At 39.6% G+C, this 14,454-nt stretch overlaps 1 protein-coding gene across 1 annotated transcript in view; it reads left to right on the plus strand.

Annotated features, from left to right (window-relative positions):
* Positions 1–14,454, plus strand: part of DNMT1 (DNA methyltransferase 1) — a 43,005-nt gene that overhangs the window by 17,029 nt on the left and 11,522 nt on the right. Inside the window, exons 11-22 of the mRNA XM_034434310.2 lie at positions 927–1,045; positions 1,398–1,490; positions 1,900–2,051; positions 3,458–3,645; positions 5,229–5,418; positions 5,846–5,943; positions 6,458–6,605; positions 7,620–7,735; positions 8,704–8,908; positions 10,303–10,436; positions 10,999–11,172; positions 11,676–11,897. Coding sequence (XP_034290201.1) covers positions 927–1,045; positions 1,398–1,490; positions 1,900–2,051; positions 3,458–3,645; positions 5,229–5,418; positions 5,846–5,943; positions 6,458–6,605; positions 7,620–7,735; positions 8,704–8,908; positions 10,303–10,436; positions 10,999–11,172; positions 11,676–11,897 — 1,839 coding nt within the window. The remainder of the gene's footprint in view (positions 1–926; positions 1,046–1,397; positions 1,491–1,899; positions 2,052–3,457; positions 3,646–5,228; positions 5,419–5,845; positions 5,944–6,457; positions 6,606–7,619; positions 7,736–8,703; positions 8,909–10,302; positions 10,437–10,998; positions 11,173–11,675; positions 11,898–14,454) is intronic.

Consider the following 14,454-nt stretch of genomic DNA (forward strand, 5'->3'; position numbering starts at 1 on the left):
AGTGATCAGGAATATGTACAGTATGTAGAGAAACGTGATTGGAATATATTCTTTCAATTTTTATCATATTGGAGGATTGATATTCAGATCCTTTTGCCAGTGTTCTTGGACATCTGATTTAATAATCATGATATTTTTCTTGCGCAAACCCCAATGTGAATTTGGATGGATGAATTTGACCTAGGATATATTAATTTAAATTTGCTTAAATTAAGTTGAACTTTCCATTTGTTCTTCCTGTTACTATAGATGGATAATTCTAATCCTCAAGATTCCTTTTGGCCGTCCTTCTAAGCCCCTTCTAAGTGCTCGAAATTATCTGCAGTTTTATTCTCCAAAATCATGTCCAAAAAACCAATTTCTTTTTTAATATTTGAGATTGTGAAATTTATACAATGGCACCTGCTCCATAAAAATAGCACAAACTTAAAAGTAATGCAGGAAATGTTTGTAGCCTGAAATTCCACTTGTGTTAGCAGTGGCAAATGACATTTTTCTGGGTGGTGTAAGACCTGGTTCCTCTGGTGGAAAGGACCTATCCTGCCAATACAAGGGCTGCATTCTTGGAACAAAGCCAGAGTTTATAGCCGAGTCTGGTCTCTGCTTAGCTGCCCAATGTATATTTTTCAAGCTGCTTAGGTTTGTTTTGGTGAAGGAACAAAAGACCTTGTAAATAAACAAACACACATAATATTCTGTCCTCACGGCCATCATTCACTTTCCCTAACTTACTCCACTGTGGCTTTAGTATCACCACTTCCTTTGAGTTTTTTCATTGCAAAAGAACAAATCTTTATGTGTATTGCCTTATTATATGGGAACTGTTCTATGTATATTACTCCTAGGCTTTAGGTTTGTATTTTTCTGTAATAAATAGCAAGTGTACAATTGATCAAAAAATCTACAACATCACATTCTCTTTTCAGTGTATATGATCGAAAAGGTCATCTATGTCCATTTGATACCGGTCTCATAGAAAGGAATATTGAACTCTACTTCAGTGGTGCTGTGAAGCCAATATATGATGATAACCCTTGCCTGGATGGTAAGAGAAATAGGGGCTTGCTTAGTGCAAGGTTAAGGAAATTTGAATCTTAGTTCTTTATCAGTGACCATAAAAATTACAGTGTGGTGGCAATTTTGCAACAGTTTTAGGAACCATGCTGCATAGTTAGATTGTGCACTTTTTGTCCTAAAAAAAGCAAAGACATAACAAGGTTATTTGCATACACAAAGTTGTATTTGGTGATACACATATATCTGATTTGATAAGTTATAAAAATTCAGAAATGTTACTAATATTCAAGAGACGTGGAATAAATATCAAAACAACATTAATAGTTGGGAAAACCATGGCAATGGGCTAAATCTCCTTTATATTTCTGTTACTGTTGTAGGTGGTGTCCGAGCCAAAAAAATGGGCCCCATCAACGCTTGGTGGATCACTGGTTTTGATGGAGGGGAGAAAGCTTTAATTGGCTTCACCACAGGTAAGGTCAAGTTGGCAGAGGTTAATTCCCAGAAGTGTCAATTGTGTTTCTCTTACATGCTGGGTTCAGAGTGCATTAAGATGCAGTCAGGCAGACAAAATTGAATCTGGCTGAACCAAAACATTCTTTTACATTCTGTTGCCCTGCCCCAACACACATTCCACATTGATATCTGTTTAAATGCTATATATTAGAAGTCTCCTCAATTCACAATGATTTTGCCACACTGCATTTGTTTTATCCGATGAAGGTACAGTGCATGCTACCAGCTTGATATGTATGTTCTTTGAGAAAGGTACAAAGCAACTGATTGCAATCCATGGTTTTAAATAATAGGCTACGTTCCTAGTTGTGTGTATGTTCCCACCCAGGTTCCATTAACTGGACATGCATTTGCACTATGTTCTAGCCTTTGCAGATTACATCCTGATGGAACCCAGTGACGAATATGCCCCCATCTTTGCACTGATGCAAGAGAAGATTTACATGAGCAAGATTGTTGTTGAATTCTTGCAGAACAATCCTGATGTCAGCTATGAGGACTTGCTGAATAAGATAGAGGTTAGTCTGACTAAGCAGGGAAGCTCCATTTTTTTATGCAGTGTAAAAAAAATGTCAATATATTACTTGTTCTCAGAAGGCATAAACCAGGCTATGACATTATATATACTATGCAACATTCGGCTTATCAGATTGTTGCTTCCCAAATGTAGAAAGAGAGACCCTGACAGAAATATGCAAGAACTGCTACCTGGGGGAAAAGGGCTAAAGGTTGATGTCAGCATCACTAGGTAAACCTGTCTAGAAAATCAATACTATAGGAAAATTATAATTTATTGCAACAGCCTATAATAGCAGAATCCTACATGTCTGATTGAGGTTTCTTATATACCAGTGAATAGGGGAAACATTTGCCTGAGCCACTTCCAAATATTATTTTGATTCCCATGACTTAAAGAATGTTTCAGCCTCAGATCATGGAATGCTGTGTCATCAATTAGGGAAAAAAGAGCATATGAATAGTATATGCTCCTTGTTTCAAAACTCTTGATATCCCATAAATCTGGAGTAGGGAGGTTGTTTCCCTTCAGATTTTGCTGAACAACAGCTTCCTGCAGCCTTGGCCCATGCTCTAAGGAGTGCTTGGAATATGATTTCAGTAATATTTGATAGGCCTTTGTTACTAATAAACATTTACAAAAACTGGTACAGTTGTTAAGGCACCAACTTAAGGCAAGAAACTAAAAGACAATAAATTCTAGTCCTGCACAAATCCAAATGGATTGGATTGAATGACCTTGGGCCAGTCATTCTCTCTCAGCCTAGGAAAAATGAAAGGGCAAACCACTTCTTAAAATGTTATCAACAAAGCTACATGTCCAGTCAGTCAAGAGTAGTCAAGATTGACTCAAAGGGACCAAAAATAATAATATACATCATAACAACTTGGGGTAGGTTTTTTTAATCAACTGAATTCTGCTACAATAGTAGTCTATTTCTAAAAGTTTACTTTCATTAAATAGTTGAAGATTCCATTGTGTTGCTAATTGAATTGGGCGGTTGCAAAATGGTATCAAGCTTATTTTTTCCTGATATACTGTAGTTTAAAAGCATAAGTATTTGGGGTCACAAAGTTACTGAATGCAAATATCCTGCTTTTTCTCTTAAGGAATTGAAGGCAGTATATAAGGCAGTTTTTCTGCTTATATTTTACAACATTCCTGTGTGTTGGACACACCTGAGGGGAAAAAACACCTAGGAAAATGGGGATTTGAACCTGTGTTTCTTCAATCCTGGTTCAGTAATGCACCCCCTCCTTCCCAAGGCCTTTGAAGATCAGGAATCTTAGAAAATAGATGGAACCTCTGATGGTGGGGAGGTTGGTAGGAGGCAGCTCATATATGCCTTTCCTCCTGCAAAGCCTATCTGAAAACCATAGTTAGGCTCCTGTTTCTGATTTTCTTCAGACCACGGTTCCTCCTGCTGGATTGAACTTCAACCGTTTCACGGAAGATTCCCTTCTGCGACATGCCCAGTTTGTAGTGGAACAGGTGGAGAGCTACGATGAGGCTGGGGATAGTGATGAGCCTCCAGTCCTTATCACACCTTGCATGAGGGACCTGATTAAACTGGCAGGAGTCACCTTGGGAAAAAGGTAGGAGGGCAATTGGGCTGTGTGTGGGTTTGCTGGCTCCAGGAAAATGTCTGTCTTGCAACAAAATACATTCTCTGCATTGGTCTGGCTTTAAGTGATGGCAAATTGTTTATCACGAACTGCAAGGTTTTACTGATAGTCTTACAACCATTATTAGTGACCATTCAAAGTTACAATGGCACTGAAAAAAGTGACTTATGACTGTTTTTCACACAACCATTGCAGCATCTCCTGGTCATGTGACCAAAATTCAGAGGCTTGGCAACTGGCATTTATTTATGACGGTTGCAGTGTCCTGGGGGTCATGCGATCACCGTTTGCAATCTTTCTGACAAGCAAAGTCAATGGGGAAGCCAGATTCACTTAACAACCGTATTACTAACTTAGCAATTGCAGTGATTCACTTAACAATTGTGGCAAGAAAGGTGGTAAAATGGGGCAAAATTCGACAATTGTCTTGGTTGGCGATGCAATTTGGGGCTAAATTGTGGTTGTAAATTAAGGACCAGCTATATCACGCTGAAACAATTTACGTAATTTATTCAAAACTAACTCTTGTACATTCAGAGCAAGAATTCTTTATGGCCAGGTAAAGATCCAGCTTCCCACTGATCAGCTGTATGGAAGTTGGGAAAATACTGGACAAACTGGACAATTTGAGGAAAATCCCCCCACCCCCCAACATTTTTGCCTTCCTATCCTCAAAATGGTAAAAAATGTTTGAAATGATATGTGAAGTGGCCAACATGTATATTGGTCAACATCTGAAAATAGATCATGTCATGAAGTGAATTAATTTATGAAAAGCTTATCTCAGAAAAAACTTCAGTTTTCAGAAGTCTGCAAAGAGGATAAAGTGAAAAAAAGTATAGAAAGAAGAGTAGTAATACTTGTAGTAGTATTAGTAGTGCTTTTGATGAGAACAATGCAGTTTGAGCCAGCATTTTGTTAGGGAAAAATGCATAAATTGAATTTTGCTTCCTCCATTCCCTGTTTTTTCAAATACAGAAAATTATGGCTCTTTGTAGCTATTTTATACTCTAAAGGATAAATTCCAAAACATGTAATTTCCTTTCCTTTTCTCTATATTGATGGTTTCTTCTGTTTTCAGCAAAAACCTCTTGCCTGTCTGCTTCACCTAAGACATAGACAAAAATGAAGAGCCAGCTATAACTCCTTTTAGTGCAAAATTTGAAATCATTCAACCAATTTTCAGTCAATGAGTTTACAATTCTGTGCAAATAGTTTGTTTTACTTAATACTCCAAACTACTTTAACAAGCAAATTAGACTATATGTAGTGTTATAAAGTAACAACGTAGTGATAAAAGATGCTAAAATGTAAAAATTGTTTATCGTATATATTTTAATATTATTCTAAATATACTTATTTTTAAGAAATAACTCCTTTTTCTCCTTGCTTCAAGGTTTCTAGAAATGTTGCGTGTCCAGTGAAGACAGGGTCTTCCAATCATTTTGAAACAGTGTTTCTAGTGTTTCATTTTGCCCTGGTGCTGCCCAGTATACTGTATCCAGATAAATCTGGCAAGGACCTAATTCTTCCCTGTTGCTTCCTCTCTCCAGACGAGCTGCAAGGAGACAGGCTATCAGGCATCCCACCAAAATTGACAAAGATAAAGGGCCTACCAAGGCCACCACAACCAAGTTGGTCTATTTGATCTTTGACACTTTCTTCTCTGAACAAATTGAGAAGAATGAAAAAGAAGAAGACAAGGAGAATGCTGCAAAGCGGCGGCGCTGTGGAGTCTGTGAGGTAGGAGGATTAGGTGGAGGAGGCTGGCATTCAGATGAAAAAGTCTTTACGTCTTCTACTCTTTTCTGATTCCCCCCCCCTCTTTTTTTTTTGCCTATTAAGCATATTTACATTTTGGTATCAGATAACTTATTTTATATTTTACCACTGCATTCCTTCTAGCCAGAATATCCCAAATTCTGCCAGCATTCAGTGGTAACGTTCACAATAGAGTCCACATATTTAGGTCATCTTTTCTGGAATTTTCCTTATATGTTGCGCGAATTTGAAGCATGATGGTTGATTTGGATCGTGAGATTTTAGCCAGTCCTCAAAGCATACAGTAGTACTCATTCAATGACTGTTTCCATGTGAAGGAAGTTAGGCCATCTTCAGAACATTTCCTCCTTGATCCAGTTGCATGCTTTTTTTTTCTTTCTTTTTCCAGGTTTGCCAGCAGCCAGAGTGTGGTAAATGCAAAGCTTGCCAAGATATGATTAAGTTTGGAGGGAGTGGAAAGTCAAGACAAGCCTGCCTACATCGGAGGTAATTATTTTTATTTTCATGAGCCAATATTGAGGGCAGAGCAGCTGCTAGTTCCTCAGTTTAAGTGTTAGCAAGCAAGGGAAAGGCAGTCTGAGAAGCCTTCCATTAATTGGTTTACAAATAAATTTGTTTCTGGACTTCATAGCTATAACTACTTTGAAGAAGACAGGTTCTGGAATTCTGACATCCCCACCCCAGAGAATCCTGTTTACACTGAATGATTGGGGCTGGTAGGGAAGCAGAATATATTCTGTTTCACCAGGCTCTTGGCAACAGATGGTTTATGAACATTTTTCCCACCTTCCAGACATTTATGACTACAAGACTCGAAATGGGAGCATTCCTTGCTCATCTAAAGCAGTGTTCCTCAACCTCGGCAACCTTAAAATGTGTGGACTTTAACTCCCAACCAGCAAACGTATAGAACTTGGTGGCTCTTCTTTTGGGAGAGTAGAGGCTAAATTGCTGGGCTCTTTAGTTGCCAACTTCATATACATTTTTGTCTTAACTTCAGGTGTCCCAACCTAGCTGTAAAAGAAGCCGATGAGGATGAAGAAGTAGATGATAACATTCCTGAAATGCCCTCCCCAAAAAAGATGTTGCAAAGCAGGAAAAAAAAGCAAAACAAGAATCGAATTTCCTGGGTGGGAGACCTTATCAAGGTATGGTCTCTGTATGAGAAATAGCAATTAGAATTTAGTTCAACTTTGAGCTGTGCCAGGGGAAAGATCCTCTTCAGTTTCACAGCTGTTATCCCAGTTTTGTGTAAGTGGATAGAGAAGTAGACAACATGTATAGGGGGGCTGATAGTCCTAGGTAGTGATCCACATCATTTGCAGTTGAGATCCAGTTTTTACCTTTTTAAAAGGAGGAGGAGTGTTAAGGATATTGTTGTGTTACCAACCAGCAGAGTAAATGCACAGAGAAACGACACTGAGAGCAATGAATACAATACATACAAACTGGTTTAACAAAGCTTTTACTTTGTAGTGAAAAAACAGTTGCATAGTCTTTTAGTCAATCCAAGACTTTAGCCATTCAAATCAGTCTGAAGTTACAGATATCTTCTTAATTACAGCAGTTGGTAATAAACAGCAATTCAACGCTGGTAACAAATCACGATGGTAGCATATCCATCCACAATGAGAACTCCTTCATACACAACAATAACAGTTCCAATCAACAGTTCCAGTCAAGCAGCAAGTCAGGCAATGATGAGAGCAGGTCCAACAATGACTATTCCTTCTTATATACAGTTTACACTAGTAATTATCCACTTAAGATAAGTGAAGTCAGCAGTGCAATGACTCAACAGTACAATTATGATAATTGCAGTCAGCATTCAGTCAGCAGTCATTAGTCATTACAATGACTCAGCAGTACAATTACTCAGCATTACATTTAAAGTTACAGAATACATTTAAAGTTATAGAACACATATATTGCCTGGACAACTTGTTAGATTTACACCATATCCTAACAAGAAGTAGCAGCAGGAGCAGTATTTCCATAAAGACTAGATGCCTGCTTCTATCACAAAAAAATTATCTGAGCGGTAGGCAAACTCATAATTCCTTTTCTGCTGAGATATAGTGATAGCGAGAGAGCAAATATGGCTGAAGTCTTACTGTGCTTTCTTTTTCCTGTTATCACTTTTGGTTTGTTGTTATCTGCAGAGCGATGGCAAGAAAGATTATTACCAGAAAGTATGCATTGATTCAGAGACACTGCAAATTGGTGATTGTGTTTCTGTGAGCCCTGATGACCCCACAAAGCCTCTATATCTTGCAAGGTATGTCTGCGTGGAGATAAATGCATGTGCTTCTGAACCAAGATAGACCTAAAGGCAAAGGCATTGAACCTGGGCTGATTTCAGACTTTTAGGTTTTTTTTATAAAAGCTATCCAAAGATTGTGGTGCTTGTCTATAATTGGCGCAGAGGGGAGGCTGTAATCCTGCGTACCTGAAATGAAGCCCTAATGGGCACACTTACTTTTGAGGAAATACTGCATGCACAAATAAAGCATATTACATAGATTTAAAAAACCTTGTATGCTTGTATGTTTTGTATTATATTTCATTTCTTCATACGTCTTTCAAAGATATTACCTATACTGATCATTGCATTTTGCTTTTTGATAGTCAGAAAATGACTATCAAAATGACAATCAATGACAATCAGTCATTGTGTAACTGATTGTATATATCATACTAAGCCATGGCTTCTTTAAACAGGGGGATGGAGACTTTGCAGAAGCTACTGTGACCTGGATTTATATACAGTATCACTCTTAAATCGAAATCAAATCAAATCTTATTGCAGCTTAGTACAATGGGCAGACCAGATTTCATATCTGAAACACTTGCAAAGAAGTGGTTGTGAAACTGAGCAGTAATCCAGAAAGCCCTATATTTCATGCCTCAATCCTAGACTCCCTGATGTAAACCCTCTTCTCTCAGCCTCAGCATATGGCAATCCCATATGCTGGTTTATGGGCCACAGTAGGAAAAAACAGCCCTGTCCTTATACAACTATCCAGAAAGAAGGATAGACAGTATGGTATGCCTCCCATGCACAAGCTTGTGTGGTAAGATTCGGAAAGCCTTGTACTCCCAAGCCTTAGTGGTCTTCCAAGTATTGCCAGCCAAACATTCTTCTGGAAAGGGTTGTATGATCTGATTCCCAAACAATGGGAAATCGTTCAAGTAAATTTTGACATTTGTATTCTGCTTGAATTAATGTCCTACCCCATCCCCTAGAATCACGGCCATGTGGGAAGACCCCAGCGCTGGACCAATGTTTCATGTTCACTGGTTTTGCCGTGGCACCGACACTGTATTGGGAGCAACATCTGACCCACTGGAACTTTTCTTGGTGGACGAATGCGAAGATATGCAGCTGTCTTACATCCATGGCAAAGTCAATGTTCTTTATAAGGCTCCTCCAGAGAACTGGTCTTTGGAGGTATGTTGAATCATCTCACTACTTGGGCATCTATTTATTCACAGTGTTTAATTGTTAGGGTTATATCCCACCTTTCATACACTAGTTCAAAGTAGTATATAGAGCACACCCTTCTCCCTCCCCTCCCCCCCAACAGTAAAAGAAGGATTGTCTTTCTGAGTTCGTGGTTTTTCTTTGTGTATGTGTGTGTTTCTTTTTTTTTTTTCTTTTGTCAGTTATAGGGTGGATGGTGATGATGCTATGATAGCAGTGGAAGAAAGAGATTTCACTTTTCCTTTTTATAAAATCACTTTGTGGAGATGATGGACAGAGTAAAGGAAGCATATGAAGGCTTTCTGGAGATTGCTCTGTGTTTGATACCTGGGTGCTTAATTCTGGGAATGTGATTCGGGAGTTGTACTGATAAACTTCAGTGCAGGGTAGTGATGACGTTTCAGAGACTGTATCTTCCCTGGTCTGACTCAGTAGCAAGTCACAGCCCAAGGAACTGACTGACCTCTTCCATACATCTCTTCTTCTTTAGCCTGGCTCCAGTCTTTTAAGGCAGAGCTTGGCAGGCTTCCTTTGCTTGCAACCCCTGACACCATAGCCATTGCAATTTGGACCCCTGCCCTTCTTATGGATGAGTATGGCTACTGACAGCAGTTACCTCTGCCCTTTTTTTAGCCCACAAATTGGCCTTATCCTGTGGCACTCTTCTGTGGAATTGCTGTCGGGATAAGTTCAAAGTGGATGCAATTGGGAGCTGATAGCTACAGTCAGTAAGAGATCAAAATACTTACAAGTCCTGGCAGAGGAATCAGATACGAAGTGGATTTGGTGAGCTTTGCTGGACTGTGCACTGACTCTTGAGTTGCTCATTCTGATTCAATGCAGAAATCAATTAATTCTAATAAGGTAGTCTTTGACTTATGACTGGTTGCTTAGTGAGCATTCAAAGTTACAACAGAACACCCAAAAAAGTATGACCTGACTCTGATGATCCCCCACGCCCAGCAGTCGCATTCTGGGCTGCTCGGCAGCTGACTCACGTTTATAGCTGTTTGTGACATCCTTTGGTTATAGCAATTTACATTTTTGCTGAAAACCAGCATTCATTTTCTGGTTTTCTGCAAAAATGCCCCATAGCAAACAATGGGTTTTTCTTAATGACTGTCACATTCATTTAAAGACAGCTGATTCATTTAATGAACATGGTTGATTCACTTAACAACCACAGCCACAAAAAATAAAAAAAATAAAATAAAAATTGGGTGAATCACACAAGGCTCCAGACCTCTACCTCACTTCTGGAACTTTTCTCTTAACTGCGGTAGGTTCTGTGTCTAATAATTGAATAATCGGTATGAATTTTTTCTTCCTTTCTCCTCCTGCTGCCTCAAATATTCTCATAGGGAGGACTTGATGTGGAGATCAAAATAGTGGAAGATGATGGCAGAACCTATTTTTACCAAATGTGGTATGATCAAGAGTATGCTAGATTTGAGACTCCACCAAAGATCCAGCCCACAGAAGACAACAAACACAAGTTAGTACCCATGATCAAGTGTCATGGGAGCCTGAAGATAAAGTAGAAAATCAATAAATGTACAGATTTCTACTTAATCCTAAATCTACTTGGGACTGTGTCTGCATTAGGCTCAACTCAAGAGTTGCAAAATAGTGCGCAGGCATTCAGTCTCAAGAACGGTTAATCTGATTACACTCAACTTTCTCCCAAAGATAGCAGGGATGAAGAAATGAGCATTTATATTTTTGAAAATATACACATAGTTCCATTCTTAAGCTCCTTGTGAAATGGATAACAAAAAAAAAAGTAAAACACAGTTTTGTATGAGATTACTTGAAGCATTAGAAAGCAAAAAGAGCAATTGGTGGTAAATCAAGTAGCATTAACAAGAGATGAAGATATATAGATTTTAAAAATGCTCATATACTGCATGATATCAGTTGGTGGTGGTGCTTTAGATGCTTTGAATTGCTTGCATAGACTCAAATGCAGGGGAAGGGGAGAGGGTTGGGAGGTAGTGAGGTGATTTCATGATATTATAGTTTCCCCAATCCAAAACAGGCCTCTGCTTCTCTCCCAGGTTTTGCATGAGTTGCGCTCATTTGGATGAGGCAAGGCAGAAGGAGATCCCCAAAGTATCTGAGTCTCAGGAGGAATCAGAAGGAAAAATGTTCTACAGCATGGCAACAAAAAATGGGGTGCAGTACCGATTGGGAGACGGAGTTTTCCTTCTACCAGATGCCTTCCATTTCAGGTTGGTTTGTAAGTTGATTTCAGCTGGAACAAGAGGGGGCTTTGTTTTGGGAGGGCTGGGACACCAACTCAAGAAAAGGATCAGTGATGCCCAAAGAGACAAACACATTTTAAAATAGTGTATAATTTGGGGCTTACTAGTTCAAATATTATGTCATAAGGAGAGTTAAATTTATTTCATGAGAGAATTAAATTGATATTCACTTAAGGCTCCACTGTTGTAGCAGGATATATTTATCAGAAGTGTTAAGAGAATTTTCAGGTAAGCGGGGTGGATATAAGTTCAGTCAGTTGAATAGCAAACTGATGGGGCATTTCCATATTTTAAGTAATTCAAGAATGCAATTAGTCTGGTTAAAGTAGGAGATGATAGAAGAATTGATTTACCAATCAACTGTCTTGGAAATCAGTTATCTGCCTCCAAATATATGCATAAATCATTTGAGTAGATGTCCATGGCCAGTTCACAGAATCTTTTCCTTTCTCATTTTTCCCTCTCACTAGCCTGAGGCTGACCAGCCCGACCAAACGTCAAAAGAAGGAAGCAGTGAATGAAGAGCTTTATCCTGAACATTACCGAAAATATTCTGAGTATATCAAAGGGAGCAACCAAGATGCACCTGAACCATACCGCATTGGCAGAATCAAGGCAATCTACTGCAACATCCGCAGCAGTGGCAGGCCCAACGAAGCTGAAATTAAACTGCAAGTGTACAAACTTTACAGGTAAGTGGCCATTAGAATCTTGTTGACACCTGAGTAGAAAATAATTTCCCGTTGGCCTCCTCGTGTCAAGAAGAGTACCAGAAAACAGAATGATAAACTTAAGTAGATGCATGATCCACACAGAACTGGGTTTCTGTATGCATATCACTAGATGGAATGATGTGTCAGTAACTCAGGGCGAAGACTTAGCAGCCTGGGCTCTATCTGTGGAGCTGAACTCTGTTGAATAAACCAAATGGGTCACAAAGCAGCTACAATGATTTGATGACCAGGGCAGACTAAAAACAGAATAAGTTAGCTCTGGGGTTTTCAAAATGTGTTTGAATTTGATGGGTTCCATGAGACTGAGGGCCAAAAAGAAAAAAAAAGGTTCGCACAAACACGGTCAAGTGTATCTATAGGAATTTTCTAAGGTACAGTGGAACTAGCAAAGGTTTATTTATTTATTAAATTAAATCACCTTACATTCAGAAACCCTCTCCCATGTTTGTGTTCATGACATTGTTTTGCTTCATGTTCTGAGAATTGGGGTGTTGTTTTTTTTAACTAATAGCTTCCGTGGTTTCAAAAACTTAGGCAATACACTAGGTAGAATCTAAACAATTATAATAATAGGATATCTTATAAAAGAAAATATTACCAAGCATTTTCCCCCTCTTTCTCAGTTTGTCTCATTTCAGGAATTTTGAACTGGACTGGGAGAGAGTTTACCTCTGCCTACCAAAGTCCTCCCTTTGATTCTAAGCAAACAATAGACTTATAGAATGAGCGTGCAATCTGAGGTCCCAGGTCTTCGGCCAACTTCCTTTTTTTTTTTTAAGCCTCCAGAGCTAAGCAGTTACACTACCCCCCCCCCCCCAAAATGAGGTTGTAGTTTCCTGCCAGTTGGGTTAATGCATAGATATGTCCTAGAGCCGTGATGGCGAACCTATGGCACGTGTGCCACAGGTGGCACGCGGAGCCATATTAGTGGGACGCCAGCTCAGCTCTGGGGCGCATGCGTGCGCCGGCCAGCTGATTTTTGGGCTTTCTGGGCCCACCAGAAGTAGGGAAACAGGCTGTTTCCTGCTTCTGGAGGGCCTCGGGGCGGGGAAGGCCCGTTTTTCTTTCTTACCTGGCTCCAGATCCTCTCTGTATCTGAGAAGGGCGAAAACAGCCTTTCCCACTCCCTTGGAGGCCCTACGGAGGCTGAAAGAGCCCATTTCCCGACTCCCGGTGGGACAGGAAGTGACTTTTTTCCTGTTCCCCAGCCTCCAGAGACTCCTAGAGAGGCTCCTAGAGACTCCTAGAGAGGTTCTGGAGGCTGGGGACAGCAAAAAATGTCACTTCCTGTCCCACCGAGAGTTGGGAAATGGGCCCTTTCAGCCTCCGTAGAGTGAGGGAGAGAGAGTGGGAAAGGCTGTTTTCGCCCTTCCCAGATGCACAGAGAGGATCTGGAACCAGGTAAGAAAGAAAAACGGGCCTACCAGGCCATCATGTGCCAGGAGCGGGGGGGAGGGGGTTGCGCACGCACAACCCTCCCCCGCCCCCCCTCTCCTGGCACGTGATGGCAAAAAGGTTAGCCATCACTGTCCTAGAGCCTGTTTTTTAAGGATTGCCTGAAAATTGGCTTAATATAATATTTTGAAACAACAGCCATGTGAAACTAATTAACAGTGCTTTAAAATCCTGTCTTCATTACTTTGCATCATCACCCTTAATTGGTGTAGCTCTTCAGGACCCACAAACACTTAAATAAGTCTGAATCTCTTTGTTATATACAAATAGGAGGGAAATAATCTGAAATGCAATGTATTCTTCAGTGATTATATTTTCTTAAAGAGGATTTAAGGGTCTCTGAACCCTGCTTCCATCACCATACTATAGAATAGAATAGAATAGAATAGAATAGAATAGAATAGAATAGAATAGAATAGAATAGAATAGAATAGAATTCTTTATTGGCCAAGTGTGATTGGACACGCAAGGAATTTGTCTTTGGTGCATATGCTCTCAGTGTACATAAAGAAAAAATAAAATATATTCGTCAAGAATCATAAGATACAATACTTAGTGATAGTCATAGGATACTAAAAAGCAACCAAATCATACTAGGAAACAATAAAAACAATATAAGTTGTAAAGATACAAGCAACATGGATATAGCCATAAGTGGGAAGAGATAGGTACTAGTAAGGATGAGAAGAACTACAGTCTTAGTAATTAATTTGACAGTGTTGTGTGAATTAGTTGTTTAGCAGAGTGATGGCATTCAAGAAAAAACTGTCCTTGTGTCTAGTTGTTCTGGTGTGCAGTGCCCTATAGCGTCGTTTTGAGGGTAGAAGTTGAAATAATTTATGTCCAGGATGTGAGGGGTCTGTAAATGTTTTCACAGCCCTCTTTTTCACTCGTGCAGTATACAGGTCCTCAATGGAAGGCAGATTGGTAGCAATTGTTTTTTCTGCAGTTCTAATTATCTGTTGAAATCTGTGTCTGTCTTGTTTGGTTGCAGAGCCAAACCAGACAGTTATGGAGGTGCAGATGACAGACTCAATAATTCCTCTGTAGAATTCCTCTT

The sequence above is a fragment of the Pantherophis guttatus genome, chromosome 2 (assembly GCF_059756535.1).
Source record: "Pantherophis guttatus breed Tessera chromosome 2, ASM5975653v1, whole genome shotgun sequence".
Lineage (NCBI taxonomy): Eukaryota > Metazoa > Chordata > Lepidosauria > Squamata > Colubridae > Pantherophis > Pantherophis guttatus.